The sequence below is a fragment of the Babesia bovis genome, chromosome 3 (assembly GCF_000165395.2).
Source record: "Babesia bovis T2Bo chromosome 3, whole genome shotgun sequence".
NCBI classification, from domain to species: Eukaryota; Apicomplexa; class Aconoidasida; order Piroplasmida; family Babesiidae; genus Babesia; species Babesia bovis.
The window spans coordinates 2,029,213-2,052,864 of record NC_010575.1 but is presented as its reverse complement, the minus strand read 5'-3'; the positions used below and the strand labels follow the sequence as shown (position 1 = coordinate 2,052,864).

General features: G+C 42.6%; 12 protein-coding genes across 12 annotated transcripts; 9 read left to right on the top strand and 3 right to left on the bottom strand.

Annotated features, from left to right (window-relative positions):
- Positions 1–204: 204 nt before the first annotated feature.
- Positions 205–3,126, top strand: BBOV_III009600 (AP2 domain family protein). Its single transcript, XM_001612034.2, has one exon. The coding sequence runs from the start codon at positions 1,385–1,387 to the stop codon at positions 3,104–3,106; it is 1,722 nt and encodes a 573-aa protein (XP_001612084.1). The 5' UTR covers positions 205–1,384; the 3' UTR covers positions 3,107–3,126.
- Positions 3,127–3,629: 503 nt separating this feature from the next.
- BBOV_III009590 (putative phenylalanine--tRNA ligase beta subunit) lies at positions 3,630–5,756 on the top strand. Its single transcript, XM_001612033.2, has 8 exons — positions 3,630–3,703; positions 3,739–3,847; positions 3,882–4,011; positions 4,046–4,336; positions 4,371–5,279; positions 5,346–5,481; positions 5,516–5,638; positions 5,674–5,756. Exons 1-8 carry the CDS (start codon positions 3,646–3,648, stop codon positions 5,718–5,720), a joined length of 1,803 nt encoding a protein of 600 aa, XP_001612083.1. The 5' UTR covers positions 3,630–3,645; the 3' UTR covers positions 5,721–5,756.
- On the top strand, positions 5,708–7,863 carry BBOV_III009580 (uncharacterized protein). The gene is made up of 3 exons (XM_051767294.1): positions 5,708–7,605; positions 7,641–7,695; positions 7,730–7,863. Exons 1-3 carry the CDS (start codon positions 5,758–5,760, stop codon positions 7,831–7,833), a joined length of 2,007 nt encoding a protein of 668 aa, XP_051623531.1. The 5' UTR covers positions 5,708–5,757; the 3' UTR covers positions 7,834–7,863.
- BBOV_III009570 (uncharacterized protein) lies at positions 7,827–8,896 on the top strand. The gene is made up of 7 exons (XM_051766974.1): positions 7,827–7,892; positions 7,928–8,059; positions 8,094–8,271; positions 8,306–8,332; positions 8,367–8,578; positions 8,612–8,683; positions 8,743–8,896. Exons 1-7 carry the CDS (start codon positions 7,839–7,841, stop codon positions 8,854–8,856), a joined length of 789 nt encoding a protein of 262 aa, XP_051623530.1. The 5' UTR covers positions 7,827–7,838; the 3' UTR covers positions 8,857–8,896.
- Positions 8,897–9,036: 140 nt separating this feature from the next.
- BBOV_III009560 (tubulin-specific chaperone D) lies at positions 9,037–13,439 on the top strand. The gene has a single exon (XM_001612030.2). The coding sequence runs from the start codon at positions 9,057–9,059 to the stop codon at positions 13,377–13,379; it is 4,323 nt and encodes a 1,440-aa protein (XP_001612080.1). The 5' UTR covers positions 9,037–9,056; the 3' UTR covers positions 13,380–13,439.
- BBOV_III009555 (uncharacterized protein) lies at positions 13,390–14,118 on the bottom strand. The gene is made up of 2 exons (XM_051767604.1): positions 13,985–14,118; positions 13,390–13,949 (listed from the first exon to the last, which is right to left on the bottom strand). The coding sequence occupies exons 1-2, from the start codon at positions 14,031–14,033 to the stop codon at positions 13,465–13,467; spliced, it is 534 nt and encodes a 177-aa protein (XP_051623729.1). The 5' UTR covers positions 14,034–14,118; the 3' UTR covers positions 13,390–13,464.
- Positions 14,119–14,255: 137 nt separating this feature from the next.
- Positions 14,256–14,827, top strand: BBOV_III009550 (uncharacterized protein). The gene has a single exon (XM_001612029.2). It carries the CDS (start codon positions 14,316–14,318, stop codon positions 14,775–14,777), a length of 462 nt encoding a protein of 153 aa, XP_001612079.1. The 5' UTR covers positions 14,256–14,315; the 3' UTR covers positions 14,778–14,827.
- Positions 14,828–14,846: 19 nt separating this feature from the next.
- Positions 14,847–18,462, top strand: BBOV_III009540 (uncharacterized protein). Its single transcript, XM_001612028.2, has one exon. The coding sequence runs from the start codon at positions 14,897–14,899 to the stop codon at positions 18,410–18,412; it is 3,516 nt and encodes a 1,171-aa protein (XP_001612078.1). The 5' UTR covers positions 14,847–14,896; the 3' UTR covers positions 18,413–18,462.
- Positions 18,463–18,482: 20 nt separating this feature from the next.
- Positions 18,483–19,711, bottom strand: BBOV_III009530 (RNA methyltransferase family protein). The gene is made up of 3 exons (XM_001612027.2): positions 19,194–19,711; positions 19,080–19,158; positions 18,483–19,044 (listed from the first exon to the last, which is right to left on the bottom strand). Exons 1-3 carry the CDS (start codon positions 19,415–19,417, stop codon positions 18,550–18,552), a joined length of 798 nt encoding a protein of 265 aa, XP_001612077.1. The 5' UTR covers positions 19,418–19,711; the 3' UTR covers positions 18,483–18,549.
- Positions 19,712–19,793: 82 nt separating this feature from the next.
- BBOV_III009520 (uncharacterized protein) lies at positions 19,794–20,566 on the top strand. Its single transcript, XM_001612026.2, has one exon. It carries the CDS (start codon positions 19,819–19,821, stop codon positions 20,485–20,487), a length of 669 nt encoding a protein of 222 aa, XP_001612076.1. The 5' UTR covers positions 19,794–19,818; the 3' UTR covers positions 20,488–20,566.
- A 236-nt stretch (positions 20,567–20,802) lies between these two features.
- On the top strand, positions 20,803–21,487 carry BBOV_III009510 (nascent polypeptide-associated complex (NAC) family protein). Its single transcript, XM_001612025.2, has one exon. The coding sequence runs from the start codon at positions 20,834–20,836 to the stop codon at positions 21,455–21,457; it is 624 nt and encodes a 207-aa protein (XP_001612075.1). The 5' UTR covers positions 20,803–20,833; the 3' UTR covers positions 21,458–21,487.
- Positions 21,488–21,674: 187 nt separating this feature from the next.
- BBOV_III009500 (signal recognition particle subunit SRP68) lies at positions 21,675–23,582 on the bottom strand. Its single transcript, XM_001612024.2, has 4 exons — positions 23,442–23,582; positions 23,227–23,404; positions 23,104–23,191; positions 21,675–23,066 (listed from the first exon to the last, which is right to left on the bottom strand). The coding sequence occupies exons 1-4, from the start codon at positions 23,545–23,547 to the stop codon at positions 21,702–21,704; spliced, it is 1,737 nt and encodes a 578-aa protein (XP_001612074.1). The 5' UTR covers positions 23,548–23,582; the 3' UTR covers positions 21,675–21,701.
- Positions 23,583–23,652: the final 70 nt, after the last annotated feature.

The window sequence follows — 23,652 nt, the reverse complement described above, 5'->3', positions numbered from 1 at the left end:
TTCACTTATTTGTTGGTTACATATGGTCAGCTTGCCACCGATATAATCTACATATGTTGTACTGTATAAAATGGTAAAATAATGGTATAACAATGTCGTTTTGCCCGTCATATGTGCGGTCGTGTCCGGTGACAGCACGACAGGTAGGGCCGTCCTGGTATAGGGGGAGTGGAGGACAGCAAGTACTTTTGTCCGGTCAATATATCGCAAATACCGTAGGTATCAAGTCTATATTCTAGGTACCTTTTGCATATTTTCATATTTGGTTTTATTGTTTATTTTGACCTGTTCATCTTGGCTCAATATTGCTCAGAGTGTCTTCTTAAGTCTCAGCTTACACATTTCGTATTTTTGTTTCATGTTTAGTTTTCAGCATTCAGAAATATATTGACAGGATGTTCTATTATTGTATATGGATGTTTAAGGCTATTATGCTCGCAGAAGTGTGATAATAGGAGTGTATAACGTGCCTTGCCGTTATTCCTATAGGGTCACATTCGGATCATTCTCGCACTCTGGTGTTCATCTTTGCGTCATTTTTAGTGGACATACTGGCGAATAAAGACTCATTAGTGGTTTATTCAATGTCCTCTTCGATTTAAAAGACAGCCGTATTCCTTACAGTTACATGCGGATATTTTGTCTATTGTTATGTACCATAGTCAACTGATTCTTCTGCTATTTAGTTTGCATTGGACATCATTTTTATTCACCTTGTATGAATACAATCGCTTGACTCCTTGTTTAAAAATATTTTTATTTTTCCCGTGATAGCTGGATACTTGAATATTGTTTTAAAGTATCCAACTTTATTCTCTGCACTTGGAAATATTTTTTAACAAGGACAACTATCTTCGTCAACTTATATCCCCAATTTTTCGGTGGTTATTAATCATATTGTAAGGACTTGTTTAGTTGAAGATTAATACAGAAGGTTCGAGAATTTGTGTTACCAGTTATAACATCCACTGTGATATTATTTATCATATAATTTCGGTGATAATATTCAAATAATTCACCGGATTATAAATTTTCTGGATCGCAGTTTATGTTGTTGTTGGCATCATTTTCCCAGGATTGTCTTACTATCTCATGTACAATATTTTATTAAGTGTTTGTCACTGATTCTTTCTTTAGTCTGCAATAAACATCCAGCGCCATACACCTTCGCTGAGATTGTAGACGAAATTAGAGGGTTGTTGTTCCTTAAATCAAAGGGAATATACTATCTATGGTATCCAAATCAATCGCTGCTACCACTGAAGGCATTTACTGATGCTGGCTTGGTTTGCTGTTTGTTAATTGCCATTATTGGATTTATTTGAATATATGAGTATCGCATTTGGCTTATATTCTGGTAAAGTATATCAGCTCCGATTCAGTTATGTCGTCAAATGTGACTGTTAATCTTTCCTACATGACCTATGGCGACCGTACTACTTCCTTACCGCTTGATGAATTTCGTGATGTGGACGGTTCTCAGTGCGTCAGTGGACGTCAGAGTTCGTCCATGGACTCCTTCACTGATTGTGGTACTCGCCGTTCATCGTTGACTGATGGTTACATTGGTTATGACGTTGGCTGTGCTGATCAGACACCTTTCACGGAGACATCTCGATTCAAGTTATATGACGAATGTTTCGTTGATGCTGAGACTGTCGACACATCAGGTGATACTACCTATATACCCGACACTGAATTTCCCACTGACGGCTTTGAGTTGTATGGTTATCAGGGTGGTACAGTTCCAAGTGGTTTCTTACGTGGAACGCCTGATCAAACTCTTGACGATGGAAATGCAGACCAGGGTCGTCCGGTTATCCGCCTGAAGAGTACCGCGGATTCACATGTTCGTGTAGACAATGTAGCACCTCATGGATCATACACTTCTATCGGCAAGCAGGTTGTGCATCCAACCAATTACCACGAACCGACACCTAGTTTAGATGAGTATATGCGATCATCAAGTCAGCTGTATCAACCGGTTGATCGAGGTTACAGAGATGACAGCAGTTGTGGCACGGCGTATGTATCTAACAATTCAACACTGGCTACTCCTTCTCTCAATTTGGCGCTCGATAATGCAAGCGCCCGTTCTTTAAATATATCGCCTATTGTACCCATTGCGCATCATGTTGAGGCGTATTCAGAGGACTCTGACACATTTTTAACACCTCGTATGTCAGGTGCTTCTGGTTATTACAAGCGTTTTTGTCCTCCGTCTAATTACTGTGTTTACGTTGGTTCAGAGACGAATCGTTCGAATTGTGGTTGCAATTTATCTAGGCCTCTAGGTGGTAATTGTCATTTGTCTGGTTGCCCCGTGATAACTTCTGACATGGAGCCTTCTACTGAGAGTTTCCCAGTATCAGGTTCATCGCAATTACAGAACCTTGTTCGTCGATTGCACACTGTGGTGGATCGTTTGAAGAACGGTTCATCGCCTAAGGACGAGCGGGTACCTTGTCTACCTATTCAGCAACCTTTATATTGGCACACTGACGTTCGTTCTGTTGCAGTTAATGGTTACAATGCCGTCAACACAGTTCCTAGTGCATCGTATGAGACAATTGCTGGCGCCAGTTTTGAGTACTCCAAGCGCCACTGCTCGGTATTACCAGATTACAACACTAATCGTGAGATGCACCCGGCTCCTGAGTACTATGTTCAGACTAGTTATGAGGACTCACCTTATGACAACAGTTTAACTGCCGAGATTGACAATTCTCTAATGCAGCGTAAGAACGTTGTTGCATCTAAGAGTGACATTGGTCGTGAAGTTGAGGTTCAATCTCGCAATGAGTTAGGTCGTTTCGTTCCAACGTTGACGGCATCTCCAATTTCGAGTCATGAGTGCCGCACTCAGTATACCACTCCGAAGGCCAGTAAGAAGAAGAATGCAGCGGGTTCTACTCTAACGGGTGAGAAGGTCAGTGGTGTATGGTATGATGCGAATCGCCACTTATGGCGTGTTGTGTATATGAAGGGTAACAAACGTAAGACCCAGGGCTTCAGTTCCATTAAGCTTGGTTATGAGGAGGCTCGTAGAAAGGCTATTGAGTTACGTCACGAAATGATGGCACTCCGTCGTAGCGATAAGGTATAACTATCACAGTTGCTAATTTAAAATGATCCTATTTATTTTCGTACATCTGTGTTACGTAGTTAAAGTGAATATACTGTGTTGTCTACAAATAGTCTGTAGAATAAATACTTATGTGATTCGGCCATGTTGTCTAGTGTCTTCCCAGTTGATTATATGAAACTTTGTACAAGGGCGCTATAGTAATTAATGGAGCTATAGGACAGTTGCTAGTTAATGAACACGATTAGGAAATCTCTCACTGAAGCTACATTCCACCAGATTCACCCTTAAGATGTCAATAAAATCAAATATTACCATGATACAAGGCTTTTATAGGTATCAGAGCAATTTGCACGAACGGAATCTAACACTAAAGCTTCTTCAAACATTAATGAGCAATACTCGCCCCTGGAATGGCACTAACCTTTTATGAATTGAGGAAATATACAACATATAACTTCTATACTTTAATTGATAATGCCTTCCTTCCCTTGATGTTAACAATTCCCCATCTAATACGCCTAATTCAAAGTATTACCGTTACATTTCATATTTTAACAATGCCTACTATTACAGTACCTAAAGTCGAGCTTCTAAGCCGCCTTGGTGGCAATTTAAGTGTGTTTTCCCATTAGTGTGTTGATGTGTCACAGGTCTCGAGGAGCTTGATGAACTATGCTTCAGCTTCGGTCTTGAGTATGAAGAGTGCTTGATTGATGAAAAGGGAGTCGAGGTCGTTAAGATTGAGATTCCTGCTAATCGGTATGTCGTATTCATCTTTTTATATTCCTTGCAGTTACGATCTCTTATGTCTGGAAGGATTGGTCACTGCTCTGTTGGCATACAAGAATGATTCAGGATTTCCCGAGGTTAAATACAGTGTCGATACACCTCGTGATACTGCGTACATCGAGGCAGTTCCAGAGGTGGGTCAAATAACATCCTTGCTGATTGCTGCAGTCGAAATTCACAAGACCGTATATATTCGCCGCTTGTTTGCGTGGTGTCAAGTTAACTCAGCAGAGATATGACAGCTTGATTGAATTACAAACCAAATTACATCAGAATCTATGTCGTAAGAGGACACTGGCTGCCATTGGCACTCACGACATGGACTGTATATCGGAGCCGTTGGTATACTCTTTGGAGAAACCGGATGATATAGTATTTGCACCTCTCAGCGATGGTAATCGTGAATACTCAGCCTCAGAATTAATGCGCATATACAGTGAGGGTAACAGTCATCTTAAGGTATGCTATGATATACTTAATAATCATTGCACAGCCATATTTGAAGATCCTTGAAAACTGTGATCGGTATCCTGTGCTTCGCGATTCAAGTGGCAAAGTATGTTCGTGGCCTCCTATTACTAACTCGGACGCTACGAAGGTAACACTGGATACACGCAACATACTCATTGAGGTCACTGCTACAGATCGTGTTAAAGGGAGCATATGCTTAAACATGGTTGTTTATTGTTTTTCACAGTATTGTGAGCATCCTTTTACTGTGGAGCCATTCTATACTAAGTACATCGACAATACGGTTATCTCTCCTGACTTAACAGAGCGTGTTCTTCACGGGGATATGTCATACTTCAGGTCACTTGTTGGCGTCCCTTCACTCGATGGCCAACAGGTTTGTTCACTGCTAAAGCGCATGATGGTTAAGGGGCGCCATTGTCCTGAGACCGACAGCGTCGAGGCCGTAGTGTCTATAAACCGTCCTGATATTCAACATGCCTGTGACCTTGGCGAGGATATTGCTATAGCATATGGATACAACCGTATAGCTAAGGAATCATTTAATTGTGGTGGATTACGTCCACTCACATACCTAAAGCGTACTGTGCGTGATGTTCTATCTAGTTGTGGTTACAAGGAGACTTTGATGCCTATTCTCGACTCCCTTGTTAACATGTACGATCGCATGGGTTGGATAAAACCCGATAAATTAGGTTCTAAACGTCCAGTTCTATTGAAAAATGCCAAGGTATCAGATTTGGAAGCATGTCGTGTATCACTGCTGCCTGGTATACTAAACACCATATCTAACCTCAGGAGTGCCAGTTTACCGATTCAGGTATTTGAAGTTGGTGATGTGGTATGGCAATCTGATGAGAGTGATGTCCAAGCTGTTAATAATTGCAATATTGCTTGTGGCTATGCCAACAGCTCAACTGCTGGATTGGAGGTACGTTTGTATCATATTGATCACACGTTTCCATGCGACGTTTGATTGAACTAACATCTGTTTCAGGAAGTTCAGGGTGCCTCTGAAACCCTGCTTAACGAATTAGGCTTCTACAGTGAGTATCAGCGTTGGGAGCTAGGGGAGTCTAAGATTCCAATTCCAGAGAAGTGGCGTCACATGTATCGTTTAGAGCCTTTTGATGGTAGGTGTATGTTTTTAATTTATCTTTATGTTAGACAACGCCTTTATGCCAGGTCGGTGTGTAAAGCTTGTGAGCTCAGCAGTATCTGGTGCCACTTTGGGTGTAATGGGTGTGGTTCACCCTGACGTGGTACATCGGTTCCACATATATGTCCCAGGTAAATTAGTAAACATTTTATATATATTACCACAGTGACTGTCCTTGAGCTGGATTTGAGTTTAATTAGGTCTATTTCATAGTGACGTGCAATATCGCCATGTTAATAATGTTAGTGTAATGGGCTCTAGGGTAATAGAGCTTCGTCTATGTAACGAGACGAGTGTAGTGTTACACCGTCATTTTCATAATATTCGCCATGGTTCATGGACAACGTGGTTACCAGAGCGCTTATTGCCTGGTGGCGATGTAACTTTATCATGTGTGTTTACTCGCACATTTAACGGTTTACGCTTTTTACTGAACTATGGTGTGATACTGAACCGTGTTCGTTACATATTATCGCTGCGTCTTGACCGTTCTAGCAGCGGAGAGGTGTTTAGTGGTGTGTTTGTACCGGAATCGCAACTTGATACTGGCAGTACCGCTAACGTCGACACTACATGTCCCGTTATCTTCAAGGTACATCACAATCAATTGGATAACTCAACTGGCAATCGTTTTTGCAAGACATTTTTAATTCGTGTCCAGGAGACATCCGACGGCAGCTTATACATTAAAGGCCTGAAGGAATGCTTAGAAGAACTGTTGAAGCGCCACAATGGCGGTAACCTAGCTAAATTACCTACTGGTGGTATACAGGCTTTCGATCAGTATGAAGCACTTCCTGATGACTTTACGTGGACGCAGGGGAGTAACTTATGGCTGCCCAGTCTTAGGAAAACAAATCGTTCGCTTTTAATCCGGATCGTAAATCTCTGTGGTAAACATTTAAAATTAGATTTATCTCCTAATGGCACTCGTCTTGACGATGGCCACTGGGTTGAGTACCCTAGTGAGGACCTTGCTCCAAACTGCGTAACTGAGTTCGGTGTGCGTAGTAATGGATTTTTTGGCGGTACCAGTGGTCGGTGCATTTATGGCATTATGGGTGAGAGTGGAACCTTGACTTTTAGTTGGGATCAGCCGTCTATAGGATCTATGGGCGCCAGTGGAGTCCACTCAAATGGTACCTATTGTATATCTAAGCATGTTGAGACACTAAACGCTGCTACTTTGGTATTTCATGTGTATAACGTTTCACCTCCAAACATTGACATTTGGGCAGCTCGTGCTATATCTCCATCGGTACCTAGTAAGCTTATAGACCTTGCTTCCATGCCTGTGGACTCACGCTGGTTTCATGACTTTAGCCGTGTTACCTCAGTCCAAGGCAGCGGGATCCCTGCTGATCGCAGTAAATATGCAGTAGTCGATGTGCTTCGCGAGCTTTTGGAGTATCACTGGAATGGTGCAGAGTCAGTTGACGTGGGATCAACCAGAGCTGAAAGTATTCAAAGTGCAGAATCGTGTGAACCTGCAGTCGGCGGCTCTACTGTGGGTAATGAATTCTACTTAAAGAGCCCACGTCATTTTTTGAAGTTTGCAATGGCCAACAAGAGTCGCGTGTCGTCTAGGTTAGGTGACGACTTTTTACTATACCTAGATTGGGGCATTGGCAATGAGCGTTTCGCTAAGGTTTTCAGCCCTGACGAGCGTATATATCTACGATCGTCAATACCGAGTGGTATAGAGAAAAAGCGTTTACTATTCCAGAGTCGTATAATGCAATTTCGATGTGACCGTGCTGAAATCTTTTGTGAAGTTCAACCACCGTTGGTATCCGCTCGTGACCGTCGTACTCGTCCGTTTTTACAGGAACTATCGCAATCTCAACTATTGGAGTACGTGTTGCTAATATTCCATTCCTTTTGTGAGGGCATCCAGCCATATGTGACTAAGCGTATGGTTCGCAAGTATGGCTCTGGTTGGATTGACCACGTTCGCATTCCGTTGGGTAATGTTTGGTACTCTGACGACCAGATACGCATTGACGTTGAGGGTATAGTCTACTTGATAACTGCGTACTGGTTAGATTTATTTGAGGACTTGTTTGAGGGTGAATCTGCCACTATCCAGACTATCCAGGTATGTTCTCCGGTTAATATATATACTTCCTGCAGACAGCGGCTATATACTGGGCTAACCAGGAACTATACAGATTTGATTCTGTGTATGGTAAGATGACTAGTGTCTATTTAATATTTTGTAGTATGGGACATCCTCGAGGCTACTGAGCACCTTCTTCATCGGCTAAAAGCCGAAACTTCCTTGCGAAATATAGAATTCATATCGCGGAAACTAATTGTACCCTAATTAATATGGCTTCTGAGGCTGGAATCCAGCTGTTTGTTCAGCACTTACTTGCCAAAAAGGTGTGTGTCCTTTGTTAGATGTGTATATATGGCAGTACCTGTCTATGGACGATTTGTCCGCGTTAGTTCGTGGTATATCTCGAGGAACAGGTCATGACTATGGTTCTAATAAGGGTTTCATCAAGGAAGTCAATGATTGCTTGTCTGAGTTAGGCTTTATGCTGAAGGTGTGTCTTGGTCGTTTTTGTCCATACTAATCAGCGAGTTAATGTTGAAGGCGTATCATATTTTTCACTGAAGGACCTTGAGTCCTTCCATACTACGACCACTAGAGCTCGTGTACCTGCTTCTTCAGGAACTCGTAATGAATCGCGTTCGGAAAACACAAGCCGTGTGTTTGAACATGTATTCACGCCTTCTGAGGTATCTATTTATATGGGTATGCCTATTCTCAGTGATCTCATATATCATAGATGCGATGGAACAAGTGCTTACATCATGTTAGTACATGGGCGATGTAAATATATGTCCTAGTTGACAGACTCCCGATCGACATTCAGGACGGTGAAGTCTCTTGGAAATCCATTTGCAAAAAACACAATATGGGTGACGAAAAAACCCAGATGTCATTGGGTTGGTTGATAGTCAAGTATTTATATCATTTAGTCAATCGGTTTGAAAAGGAAGGTTGGCTTCAATTTGTGGACGGCCGTGATTGTATAGTTCCTGGAGTTCGATTTTATGTTGTAGGTAACATGAGTGCGATACATAAAATCTAGGAATTCATTGATAACTACGACCTATCAAATCATCCTATTTGCAGCAGTTGCGGTGAACCAATATTGCACTCGGTAGGTTACAATCGTCATATTCATTAACGATACACATCGATGGGATACATATTTTACAGGTCAAAAGCTGCCGATCGTGTACCGGAGCCGTCCACCTACTCTGCAGCACACGTGTTGACGACGAGATACGTCACTGTCGAAAATGCGCTCATGACATAGCTGAGTCGAACTAAATTCAAATTATATGTGTTAACATTTGATTACTTATTACCTTAGCTTTGTGTATGTACACCAGAGGACGGCCGTTGCTTCTGATCGTTATATGGTTTCCTATTCAACACTATGAGGTAGACGCGTCTTCCTGGGTTGTACATTCACAATAATGTAGTATGTGTGCCTATTATATAATACCACGTGTCTTTATTAGGTTACAATGACATTTGACCATGTTGAGCACGTGTTGGTACAGTTTTCGCACGGCGAAGAGTCTGTGCGTCTACTATCGCTTCAACGGCATCATGGAAGGCTTGTAATCTTTCCTGGTACCGATAAATCATTAGTGTGTGATGTTGGCGCTGAGGCAGCACATCATGTTTCCGATGGCACTGATGCCGACGTTGCGTCATCATCAATATCGAATGTAGCCTCCAAAGAGACGGAGGAAGACGCATTAGCTACTTTAAGCGATACTACAGTCCAGTTTGAACGTATTCTGGAGCAGTATATGCACAATCCAAGGTTGATGTTTTCCAATGTGGAGTTGCTCGTAGGTGAAGCATTTTCGATATTGGAGCAATTAATTCAATTATCGGATACTGTGTTATCAGATATAGTGCTAGGTGCTAACAACATCAACTCCATGTTAGGACTGGAGTTTATATGTTATCATATATACAACGTCGCTAAAGTTGTTGGTCTACGTCGTTGTTTCGCATATGCCCCAAATGCAGTGCGCTATCTAGTTCCCGTTATTTCAGTAATCGAGCTGTTACGTGCCCATGAACAGAGGTCGCCACATTCGCGCTATGAAAATCGCCGGTGGTGTGTTGAGTATGTTTTTTTGTCATGGTTATCACTATTGGTCTATACACCGTTTGAGTTGGACACTATATGGCGCGATGAGAGTGGCGGTAGTAATACGTTAGTCAGGCGCATACTATCGGTGGCGATACATTACGTAATTATATCATCCAAGGCCAGGGACGCCTGCGGAATACTGTTGTCTACGTTCTATGGCAGGCCTGATATTGGTCAGTATAGTTTGCATGAATTCTTATCATACTGCTCGTATGTACTATCTCCTGGATCAGAGATACAGAGTGAAGCCACTGTAGATTTGCATAACAATGCGTCTATCATTGACAGCTCCCCAATGATTTCAGGTAATACTGACAAACCATTAGTCTCTCGGGAGATTCCACCCACAAAACAAGATGGTATCATGGATAGTGCTGTGATGTTTGCTAACAACCATTCAGTGGCACTATCCAAAGATGAACATGCACAAATCGGTGTGCTTACAGTGCTTAAGCAGATGTTGAAGCACATGTTACGTCAAGACATTGCGCCTCATCTTGGGTTATTAACACGTTGCTTATTGGATTCCGATATTGCTGGATCATCCGCATGCCGTAGGCTTAAAGCTGGCTGCATAGGGCGTTTGGCTCTGCATATTCTGCCGCCATCAGCACAGACGCAAAGGTATCGTCGTAAGTTGCGTAAAATGATATCGACCGCTGATACCGCGGAAGTTATCATGGACGATGTTGCTGAATTTGAAATGGACCCTCGAGTGGAGAGCATTGTCGAGCAGTTGTTAATATCATTGGTCGACCGTGATATTCGTGTACGCTGGGCCTCAGCGAAATCCATTGGCAGGATATCCACTAAGCTGCCAATGTACCTGAATGAACAGATTATAGAGTATATATTAGATGTGATACAGCAGCAGTATGACTGGGTGCAGCGTTGTTTCGTCAAGGGTGAATCTGCTGTCCATGGCGGTTGCCTCGCTATCGCAGAGATACTTCGTGGCGGCATCCTGCATCCGAACATGCTTGGCCAGGTGCTGGACTGCGTGGTGTTGACATTGGACTTTGATCTGTGGCGTGGTAAGGGCTCTGCAGGTTGTGGAGTGCGTGACGCTTCTTGTTATATATGCTGGGCGGTTGTTCGCCATTATCCCAAGAGTGCCATACTCCCAGAGCATATAGTTTCCATCAGCAAGTCACTTGTCAACATGTCGTTATTCGACATATCGATTAACTGTCGTAGAGCCGCTTGCGCAGCATTCCAGGAACTCGTGGGCCGTATTGGTGATGTAGCGCATGGCTTGGATTTAATAGTTATCATGGATTACTTCTCTGTGGCTAACCGAAGGCACGCTTTCGTAGATCTGTCTGAGCGTATTGCTAGATATGGGTTCTATACATTATCTATGGTCGACCATTTGCTACGTACTAAGTTACACCACCCTGACATGACCACTAGAAGGTATGCTGCGCGAGCCATTGCTCGGATATGCCTAGCATTGGTAAATACGCCATATGGCCAGGTGGCTACGCGTAACGGTATACCTGTATATATCGAGATTGTAGACCATTGCCTGGAATGCGTTGGCACAAAGAATCCGGCTATTATCCACGGGTCGCTTTGTACATTGTCCCATATACTCGATGGGCTGGTTGCTTGTGGTGAATTGTTACAGGATCCGTTTGACCGTATTAAGCAGGTACCCGTAATATTCGAACGCCAGCACATGTTTAGGATAAAGGGCGGTGTCATATTCAGGCAATCGATATGTGAACTTGTAAGGTCAATTTGCAATTTAGCACTGGCAACGAAAAGCCTGCATCTGGATATCGACGATTTGAGGTACTACGTAACGATACTTAAGGACTCTATACGTAGCTTTACTGTTGAGGTCCAGGTAGCTGCCGTTGAGGCTCTTAGACCACTGCTTATATACCTATGTAACACTGATATAATGGAATCACGCCGCTTGGTGCAGTACCTAATAGATTCCCTCGTGGATAAACAAGGACATGTAGCTGCTATGCGTGGCTACGCACTGTCGCTATCAGCGTGTCCAATATCATTGTCCAAAGAATTCGGGGAGCAATTGATCCAAGTACTCTCTAGGGAAATTCTAACGAATTACTCCATGGCTGAATTTAGGGACGCACAAATACGGCAGCATGTCATGATATCGTTATTACATGTATTGGAGAGTACTTTGGAGATTGATATATCCTCGGATACAACAGAGATGTTGATTGAAGCCTTGGAGTACGGTTCATCGGACTATGAAATTGACAGTCGTGGTGACGTTGGTTCCTGGGTACGTGAGGTAACAATAGAGACTATATGTTATCTACTTACGATCTTAAACAATCCGGGAAACAAGTTGCTCAAACATATAAAGCCTGAGCATATATACCGGATGGCTACCTGTTTAATCAAGGTATGCCTCGAGCCACTGGATAATACTCGAGCACGGTCTACGTTTTTATTTGCTCATTTGTTTGACTCTGGACTCAGAATCGATCCCTGTTGGATATGGAAACGTGTATTCTATGGGACAAAGTACGAATACGGTATAGCGCGTACCGCGGTGTATCCCAATGCACCAGTTGATCTTAATAGCAGTATAGACCGTTTACGGTCGCCAGGAAAGGAAAGTTCACTAGAAGACATTACAAGCGATGCTGTGGGAAATCGCAAGGTCATGACGCCACATGATTCTGCTCCAGAACTAGCATTACAGGCTGACAGGAGCCACTGTTCTTCTCAAGCAAAGCCGGAACCTGAAAAAGTTGTGGGTGTTACAACTGAAAAAGTATCTACCGAATCGGTGCTTACTGAAGAAACCAGTGCACAAAAAGATGATCATGTGTATTCATTAGGAGTTTTACAGGAACATAAGTTAATGTCGGTAATTGCTACTAATATTAACTGGCATGTAGCACAATCGTTTAACATCGATGAGTTACTGGAGTCTGCTGATAATGACGACGATACGTATATTAGAACCTCTTCACATGTGTCTCTCAGGATCCCAGGGTACTCACTGTCGCCATTATGCACATCGCAATTCATGTATTTACTATATGCGCCTAGGTTTTCCGAGTTGTTGGTGCACTCCTTAGTGAACCTATTATCCGTTGGGTCAAACCAACAGTTATGGAACGAGGATACACTGGATAATGTTATTGTAGACTTCCTCAAGCAGCATGGTGAAGAAATGGTTAAGTCATCTACTGGCCGTGTTCTACGGTTACGTGACATGGTATTGTTATACGTTACTGAGTATTACCAAACTAGTATCACGGGAAATAACTCAAAGGCATGCATAAATGTAGCATCAGCGACAAGATACTTTGTATCTCACAGGGTTATGGACACCAGCGATCAGCTGGTGGACATGTTATCCACCGAGGCGCGGCAGTCAGCAAACTACAATTATCTCAAGGCCATTTTCAAGTGTCTACATGCTCTGTATGAACACGGTAATACTAATCACGTCACCCATACCGCGCTGAAAACAATGTTATGGTTCCTCTGTCACCCATATCCTACCTTGGCCATATATGCCTACGGTACAGTTTCCTCCACACTGGGCTCTATAGAGTGGATCCAGGACGATACTGAATTTCAGTCAATACTGGAACAGCTTGAACATATGATGTCTGGTGACCGTTCGGGGGTTCAACCATTGGTAGACCGCATGGTAACACTGCTAAAACTCACAAAATGAAGTTATAATTTATTGCGATATTACTTAGAAATTAGTATATTCTCCCTAGTGGATGCACTGTGCTTTGCCAAGTGCTTGTCAGCTATTAATAACCATCATCTTCTTCACAGAATGAGTAGTGGTAGTCTGCCAAGTCAACATCCATGGCATCGTCATCTATCGGCAGACTCTGTCTGACAGTAGGCATCTCAGTGTCCTCGGGGTCAACTTCGTTGGCTTCGCGTTCCATCACCTCCTCTATACGGCGAATTGATTGCTTGCCATCCGGCATGTCATTGATCGACTCCTGGCCTCGCGGCTGGGTATAGTCAATTTGTATGAGTTCCTGTGGGATGTAACTCAGTTCTACAGATGCTAATAGCTTCTGGAACAGACGGTCATCCTCCTCGTCATCACATACAGCCTCTGATTCTTCAGGGCGTCCCGGCGTTGGTAGACCTAATGAAATAAAGTCGTAACCATCTTCTACCGATGATGCATTGCGCCAATATTGGCTTATATCTCTATGCAACGAGACTAGATCGAGTTCTTCAGGTAAAAGTGTCTTCGCCTTGGGTATAACGATTGTGTCTGGATAAATGTGTATGTACGTATATGTAACATACCCTCGGGATGTTGCCTTTTGGAAGGCTCTTCGTTAAAAGCACGCTTCATTCATATCAAGCATTATGTATCATCCAGTGGTTTTAACTGTCGTAAAACATATTACTATCTATGTCTGCTACAGCTATAGAATGGAGTCAAGGATCGTTCCTATATATAGTGCATCCCTTTAGGAATCCATTATATTCCAGTATATACGTACACATCAATGATATGTATTTTACAGTAACTCGTAGAGCTAGATTTAGGCGTAATATATCATCGGTACTTAGGGGGAGATGCATCAGTGCTTGTGTTACACAATGCCGTTACTTCGCACAAACGGATAGTTATATGTGCCCATTAAATACTCGAGCTACACCTATATCATTGCTGGATACGCTATTGTCTGGCGCTGTGTTTAATAGAAGGTGTCTAAGTACAAGCGGTCGTTATTATTCCTCTGTGAAAACCGATGCTGGAGATGAACTGGATGAAACAACTGTGTCAACCAGTAACAACTTAACCGCAGATACGGTTGAGCAGTTTTGTAAGTCACTAGAAAACGATAAACACGGCTGGTGGCCACTGTATGTCAGAGGAGAGGTACCACATTATCCACCTAGACGTGATATGTTTGAATACCTTACCTCACAGGGAGTTGATGTAGAGCGCATGGAAGCTTTTGAAATTGAGGATTTCACACGTTGGTTGCTGATGCGTAAAAAGTACGGTCCCGCGTACCCGCGGATGCCCTATGATGTTACCCTGGAGCAGAAGATAGAGGAATTAAAGCGCCGTTTACCTTTGAAGTAGTGGTGTTGTGTTTTGGTTTGCTAGTTAAGGTCTACTTGGGCTTGAACACCTACAGTTTTTTTCATGGGACTAAAATAAGCCTTTTCCGTAAATGCGTTGTTACAGTATTTTTCTACATCATGAGGCTTGTATACCACAGCCGTGCAACTCGGCTGAGTAGAGCCGTATTGGCTTCAGAAACATTGATTGGTACACCTTATGTAATTGGACACCTTGGCGCTCAAAACGATATGTATATCTCACGTCCTCTACGCTTGATGTTCATAAAAAACCGTGGGCGATATTTAACCACTTCAGTATCGCACGATGATTTTGTGAAACAGTGTAACGATGAGTCCCTGGACCACGAAGCGACATCATTTGAGGCCACTATAAAGCCATCGGGAACATTAAAGCAATACAAGGCAAAAAGTAGATTTAGCGCAACTAACGTACAGGAACAAGATATGTATTCAGCCAAGCCGGTGTGGCAGCAATTGAATGACATTGAATCCAAGTGGAATATGCACTTTCGTCATAAAACACGTATAGATTCACAAAAGTCAATAGCCAAGGCAAAGAAGAGCGTTGAATCACTTGACTCTATAGAGTCTAACGAGTCTAGACTAATTGATCTGGACACTTTTAGGTCTAGCACAAAACGTAGTGCTTCAGCACCAGAAAATGTCACCGTAACTGAATCGCATAAACTAGAACCAATGACTGTCCCATCGCATCGCATTCCAAAAAGCAATACACTAAATTCGTTGTCCAATGTAGCACCTGGAGACCAATTAGTAAACGATTTGCATCTGAAGGGAGATGCGTACTATGAGGCCGTGCCAATAGATACGGGGATGGAACCTGCTCTTGAAACAGACACGTTATCCACAAAGGAGTTGCGACTGAAGGAAAGCGTATCGCCAGAAGCTATGATTGGTCGTCTGCTTACTGATTCTGAACGCAGTGTTCTGGAAAGCATAATGCCAACGCAACCAGCTGGTGTCATTGATGCCGCCTCCCCGGCAGCGGTTATTGCTGCTGAAACAAAGCTGGAGCCAGAAACGTGGCTAAATATGGATCCAGGTCACATCGTGCTGCAACAGTCTATCTTGAAGTGTAAATCCTCTTCACAAGTGCTTGCTGCTATACAAGATAAAGTAACAAAGTTGAATGCAGTGAATGCCGCCACTGCTCTGCACAGAATTGCTAGACATACTACATCCTACTCGAGGTATACCTTAACTGGCAACAATACCTTTGCCCAGCTTCTATCGGCAGTTGAGGCTCATATAGCCACTTTGGACCCACAAGGCGTGACTAATGTCCTGTGGTCTATTGTAAAACTTAGGATCCACCCGCAGTGGATGGACTCTCTCCTGGTTACAATGCAGAAGCACGTAAAAGAACTGGGTACCAGTGAGCTTGCCAGTAGCTTATTTGCGGTATCTAAGTTGGCCACCATGAGCACTGCTGGCATCGACCTTCGTGATATGCTCCTAGGGACTGTCCAGGAAAAGGTAACTCACTTCAGGACACCATTGGATATAACATGCGTGGCCACGGCGTTGGCTAGGTTAAATGTGCGCAACCCGGTGATATTCAGTCAATTGAGTGCTGCGGTGTTAGCTGTAATTGACGATTTTGCGATGCAGCAGCTGTGTGGTATAGCGTGGGCATATGCATCCCTGGGATTCAGTGATAAAGCGTTATTCCGGAAGATAAGGCTTATAATAGAATCCAAGGCTAGTGGCACTAACATTGGGGATGTGGTACACCTGACGTGGGCGTTATCTAAGTTACGCGAGGCTGACCATGAACTATTCCTGTGTACGGTATCGCCACTGGTTAGGTCACATATAGCCCACCTCAGATGCAGGGATATATCCACCATTGCGTGGGCATACCTCAACGCGGATATAGAGGATACCGATCTATTCGAGGATCTTGCTTCGGCATTATTGCACCACGTAGATGAAATGACTACTAGGGATATATCTGCTGCAGTAGCTGCATTCGCCCACATGGCAGAGGAGCACAAAACGTTATTCAAGAAGATGCGTAACCGTGCTCAGTTGATGTTAAACGAATTCACGCCACTACAACTAGCTAAGATCACTCGAGGCTTCATTGCAGTGTCCGATGAGCGGTTTTACAGCCAGCTGTGCAAGGTAATCGAGAGTAAGGTGTACCTAATGCTTCCTGAAAATGTAGTTGAGATACTAATGGGTCTCATGGAAGCATCACAGGTACCTCCTTTACTATTAAAGAAATTAATAGAAACTGTTTCAACCGGTGCTCATAAAATGTACGCTGAAGATTGCCTTCTACTGCTTCAGGTTGCTACCACCTTGAAGAAACAATCTGACCCTACCCTCATGAGTGCTCTGGACAAACTGGCATCAGCCATGGTGGACCAAATTGAACGACGTGTGTCCAGGTGGAGGTGCTACAATATTGAACATATATCCTTGTTCTTCGAGTGTCTAGCTGCCATGGGCATTGGAGGGTCAAAGGGTGACTCTGCTGTAAGGACCCTGGCGAAACATATGGCGTCATGCTTGAATCGATTAATGAATAATAACGTATCTGGTGACCATAAAAATAAGGTTATCCAAGAATACATAAAGGCATGTGCTGGCTTGCCACCACGTAAATTGGCTATTCTTTCGGCTGAGCTCTCCAAGAGTACTGAATTCATGCGTGCTATGCACGGAGTGGTGGCAAGTCTATCTTCGTGTCATGACCTGGACGTGGTTGAAACCGTACACAACTTAATTAAGATGGGCTACATGGACGACTCAGTAATAGCCATGTGCGATACCGTGGCTGGTATGAATCAAAATGATGCCAACGCCACCACGCTGTCCAAGGCGGTTTATGCATTGACAGAAGCTAACCTGCATCTTCCTTGGGTTAGGAAGGTTCTGAAAGTTGCCATTGACATGGATGACGCCAATCCGGAATCGATGATATCCTTAATGTGGTCCTGTGTAGTACTAGGAGAGGATGAAATTCTTGTACAAATGCTAAACAAGTATGTGCCCACTTTTGATGAGCTACCTACAGACATGCTGCAGGCACAACAAGTGGCGCTACACGTGATGCACTGTTTGATGCCTGGAAACAATGAAATGTATCCAAATGAACTAGTAGCGACTAATTCCCAGGATGAGCATGAATCTATCAGTAACTTAACAAAGTGGAATATCAATCCAGATGTAATTACAACCCTGCAAGAATGGCTTGATTACCAAAGGGACGATCTTTATACCATCTCACAGGGCGGTCGTAAGAAGCGAGCTATAGAGCTGGATTACGACAACATGCTGTCGGAATGCCTGATACAAATGAAAATACCACATAAAACCGTACATACGATACAGAATGTTTACAAAGCCAGTGTGGCATTCCCACTTGAACGACATCTTATAGATGTGCTCAGCTTCAGTGACTGCTTCATACCACACGGTAAGCCACGCTCTCGAGCCTTACTGAGGCAACGCCAACTGAAGCTTATGGGTTATGGAGTGGTGTCCATACAGCTAACCAAACTATACGAATCATCAAGAGAGGGCACTACAAGACAGCTTATCGCAAAAGCACTTTCAAGCTTCTGTGATGCTGCTGTAGACTACCTCCCTCCGGGTGAATGAATTAGCACCTGATTATTCAATTAGTGTTAACGCAATATATATATATATATAAGTGTTTTCAGTATCAATAGTTGGGATGGTGCAATCGGTATCTATATGTCTAAAAAGGTCCATATAAATGGAATATCATACTAATATTACAATTGGTCCCTTGTTGCTCTGTCTCGACCTTGTCGGAGAACCTTGTCGTTTAGTAGTAACTGTAGCTGGGATATGATAGCGACTGCTGCTACCTCAGCCCTCAGTATACGCTCACCAATGTTGAATTTGCGAAATCCAAGACTGGCGTAAAAATCAACTTCATGGTCAAGCCAACCGCCTTCTGGACCTATTGCCACAAGGATTGGACCGGATAGATGCGATGTAATACCCAATGATCCAAGGGTATCTTCAGTTCCGGGATGTGCGATGAGACGTGTTGCCATTGGCTCCTTCTCTAATGAACGTTGCAAGGAGCCTAAAGAGCGGTGTATCTGAACTTCGGGCATGTATGTTGTTACACCCTGCTCCATGCCAAGCAACAGGGACTCCTCTATGTTTTGCATTTCTAGCTGATGCGACTTCAGGTAATCTAACTCAACCCTCGAGGAACATACAAGCAAAATACGACCAACGCCCATACTAGCACTGTACTGTACACTGTTGGAATACAATATTATACTACTACCTGAAGAAGCTTATCCAAGGAACGAGGGCGAGGTATACCAACGACTAGGTCAATCAATGGGCGCTCGGGAGGTACATCACTGAAAGACGTAAGATATATCAACTAATGGAATACCTTAAAAACTTGTCGGACAGTCGTACAGTAATAGCTTGTGGTGACAAACATGTGATAGTACCAACATCAATCGTGGAACTCACTATACCACACCTAATCTGCTTGCCAACTGTTGCTTTAAGCACATATTTTATATGCGATACTTTGCGCTTATCAGTAACGTCTACATATATACCCTCCTCATCATGGTGCAACTCCTCTGGTTTCAACAATAACAGGTTCATTTTGTAGATTTAGTGGGCATTAAATAATCTAATACAAAGCATGACTTTGTCACATTAGATAAACCGACGCTATGTTATATGTGTTATGCTTTATTGGCACTTAACAAATCACAATCGAAAATACAAATTAACCGATATAATCATAACGAGCTCGATAGAACTTTTACAAAATATGTAGGTATAGTATAAGATCAATAACTAACATGCAGCTGAATGCGATAGTACACTAAAGATATTACACATTTAAATATTATGACTAAATGATCCTATCATTCATTAAATACACATGGAATTGATTTCACTTTATCTGTTGTTTATTTGTGTGGAATCATATAAAGCTCGAGATTAATTACACCATAATATAATAAAGACTAAAATTAATTTTATTCGTTGCATATAAAATGGCACTGGAATCTTTACAAAAACCAAAGAGGTATCATGGGCGAAGGTATCAATTTGAGCCTCAGGGAGTGTCGGCGCTCTACCCCTTCGTGGCAGAAAGAGTTCGCAAAATAGTTCATGAAACAAGAACGTCTATCAAACGTGATAATATAAAACAGAGAATACAAAGAAGGCAACTGTTCTGCAGATTGACGCAATTAACAGCCAACTATGTTAAACCCGAGTCTATGAATGAATTAGAGATAAGAGCGTCGGCTATTAACCAACAGCTTGCTATATTACATGAAACAAGAAGCCTATTGCTATCATTTTTGCAGTTAACCCGTGGTAAACCGGTACAGAAGTCACCATATAACGGTATACAATTTTCGACAGACCCTTCCAGTACACTCGAAGATGAAGAGGCATATATCGCAAGAAGGAATATTATACGTGAAAAGCGTAAAGAACAATTCTTAAATAGAATATGGAAACAATCAACTGAAGAACTACAAAGAAGGGAGCAAGAACTGAGTAAAAAACTCATAGCGATTCAGAAGAGGAACGCTGAAGAAATGGCTGAGGAAGAGATAGAAATGTTACCATGTGATCGTAAACTGCTAATATCTGGTGTATACAGATGTAACGCTAAGTCTCAAGCTAAATCGCAACAACACATGATGGATTGACCATCCAAAATTGAGCTGACTAACTGTAATCGCGGATGCGCAATAATTGTGTATTAATGAATCAATATTGTAATCAATATTTTAATCAATAGGTTATATGTGTAACGACGGGATGCAGCTTTGAATAGGGTTAGACAGTGGTCAACACATCATAATGGATTAGCGTCCAATCAATGTACTGATATATGATAAATACGGAATAAGACGTATAAATAATTAAACATAAATGTGTCCAGTATTGTAGACGGGGTATTTGTATGGCACTGGTACCCCATTTGATGTGGGAATCAATTACTATAGACGTAATTGCTACATTAGTTCCTAATTGAAATCTGCTAATATAACAATGGCAAAGGACCGTGTTGACTCTTTGTTGGCCGACCAGGTAGACGATAGCGAAGACGAAGTCTCCAGTGAAGGTGACTCAGACATCGAGGAATCCAAGGGGGCCGATGGAAGTTCGTCGAAAGGAAGACAGAACAAAAACGAGAGGAAATCTCGCAAGTTGCTAGGTAAACTTGGCCTTAAACCCGTGGAAGGTATAACAAAAGTATGCATCAAGAAGTCCAAGCAGGTTTTCTTTGTTGTTAACAAGCCTGATGTGTACAAGCTCCCTAACTCCGATACCTACATCATCTTCGGTGAAGCTAAGGTTGAAGACATGGGACAGAATTCTGCTTTGGAGGCTGCTCAGAGACTATCTCAACTCTCTGCTGCTCTACAGGCAGCGGATGCCGCTAAAGGTGGAATCAGTGACTCTGGCGAGCGTCCTTCTGACTCCCCCGATGATAATATGAAGGTGGATGACGATGTTGAGCACGTGTGTGGTCTTAGCGACAGTGATGGTGTTAACTCCAGTGATATTGACCTGGTTGTATCCCAGGTTGGATGTACTAGAGAACAGGCGAAGGTTGCTTTGATTAAGAATAAGGGAGATATAGTAGAAACTATCCTAGATCTCTCAACTTGATTTATAACCCATTTTATAATGTTTTAGAGAGGGCGTTACTCGGTAGAGTGTTATATTACGATATTGTAAAAAATGGGACGAGTACTGTATGAATATAGATCCAGGAGACCGTGTTACTTATCAGTCATACTAAAAAGCCTTCTTAATACATTGCACTGACTAAATACTATACAGTAATGCGGTGTTGTACATAACTAGTTATTATACCAATATCATTACATAGCAAAAAACATTAGCGATGAATTCACTTCCAGAAGGATCGAATGATGTTTTTCACACCGCCAATAATTCCAGATTTCGAACCAATGGTAGGAGGGTTGTTGTGGATGTGAGCTAAGTCGAACAGTATCGGCTTGCATGGCAACATGCGCTTCGTGAGATCAAACACCTTATCAACTCCCATTGTGTCGACGATATCAGGGTTTTCTCCTAACTTGTGACGCATGTATATAGCAACGCAACGCTTGTAATATTTCCTGATGCACAGCAAACCTGTGCGATGGAATATTTGGAATAAGAGCATACAACGGTTTACTAAGCGCGTATTACTGTGATCAACCTGCTTAATACCGCGTTCTAACCTAGTCATTGACCATTTCAGCAATGACATGCCATCAGCGTATTCACCCGTGTAAAGCTTGTATATACCCATCAACATACCATTCACGGATCTGGTAGCCTCAAGGGCAATATGGAATGTGCTCTGTAGGTTTGATTCATTCATAAGTGTACCTAGGTGCTGCTTTAATATATGAGCAAACCTGAGGGGCTCTCCACAGTCAGGAAGGTAGCGACATCCAGAAGATGATTTGTTCTGCCTATATACAGCATGCAAGGCTATAATACCCATTAATATACATTTCTCCATCTCCAGCAGCGTTTTTATAATGTGTAATACGCCCTCAATTCTACGCAAAAGATCTTGGGACTCCATTGATGACATCATCTCTGAATGTACTGTATCTACACATTCAGATACTAATGTAGAGATTTCCTCATACGATGCTAACAACGCATCGGAAGGAAACTTGACAACCAACTCAGAGTGGATATCGTTATCCAAATTGGTACTTGCATTAAGATTGGATAAGACCGTGTCTGTAATAACCAGCTTGTCAAAGGCACTAATCACATCATGGATCTGCTCAAATAGAAATGGTGATTGGATTTCCATAAGCGCTCCGCGGCAGTATAAATTTAAGTTGCCATCAGGATCTGAAACCACAGATAATAATTCGGCATCGTCATCCTCTTGATGTAGTACAGGCTTGCCGCCAAATTTAACTCCCGCAGAACGAATGTGAAATGAACACATCTTTATCATGGCATTGACTTGGTTTAACTGCGAACTGTATCCCTCTGCAGTAATACGATCTTGTTTATTACGGTGGCGCTGGTCCATTACATTAGCATATAGAGATAGAGATGCAAACGCTTCAGTGTAGCGTTTGCGCTCAAAATGAACCACGCCTTCCATAAAACTACGGTAAACACGAGCATTGTTCACACTATTCGCCTCAGCAAAAGATTGGCAAGCTGCTTCCAGAAGTGTAGACATGGTTAGAGCCTTATCAAATCGCTTCAACGAACGGTGACGTAGATTGGGTCTCTGATAAAGATGGAACATAGCAATACTAAAAACTTACCGGAGTATGAGAAGCTTCACATTGTGATTTCAAAACCATACCATATGCCCATGAACGTTCGGCACAAAGCGCTAGGATCTCCAGGTACCTGGTTGATATAGCTAACTCAGATTAATCACTCACCTCACATCTGAGACAGTCTCCGGAAATTCCAGTCGAACGTACTTGTTCGACCGGATGGGACCCATGCGTAACTGACGCCTCAAGTTACATAAGCGCTTGGAGCAATAACCGTGATAACGACTGTATTCCTCAATGCGCATACCATGCTTGAATCTAATTTCATTGATATAGTCCAGTACTATAACAAGGTGTTAAGAAAAATGGCCTCAACATACCGGTAAAGTTCAACGTCACAGAAGAACCAAGGTCGTCCACCTCACTAGAACCACCATGATCACTGGATGACATACCAGTATCACCATTGACATCAACAGAATCCATTGCTGCGATTAGATAAACAAAGCAAGTGCGTTAATGTTAAGACGCCGACTATATCATATTGTAGTGTGCCCACCAAGTGGGTAACAATAAACAGCAGCTATAGTG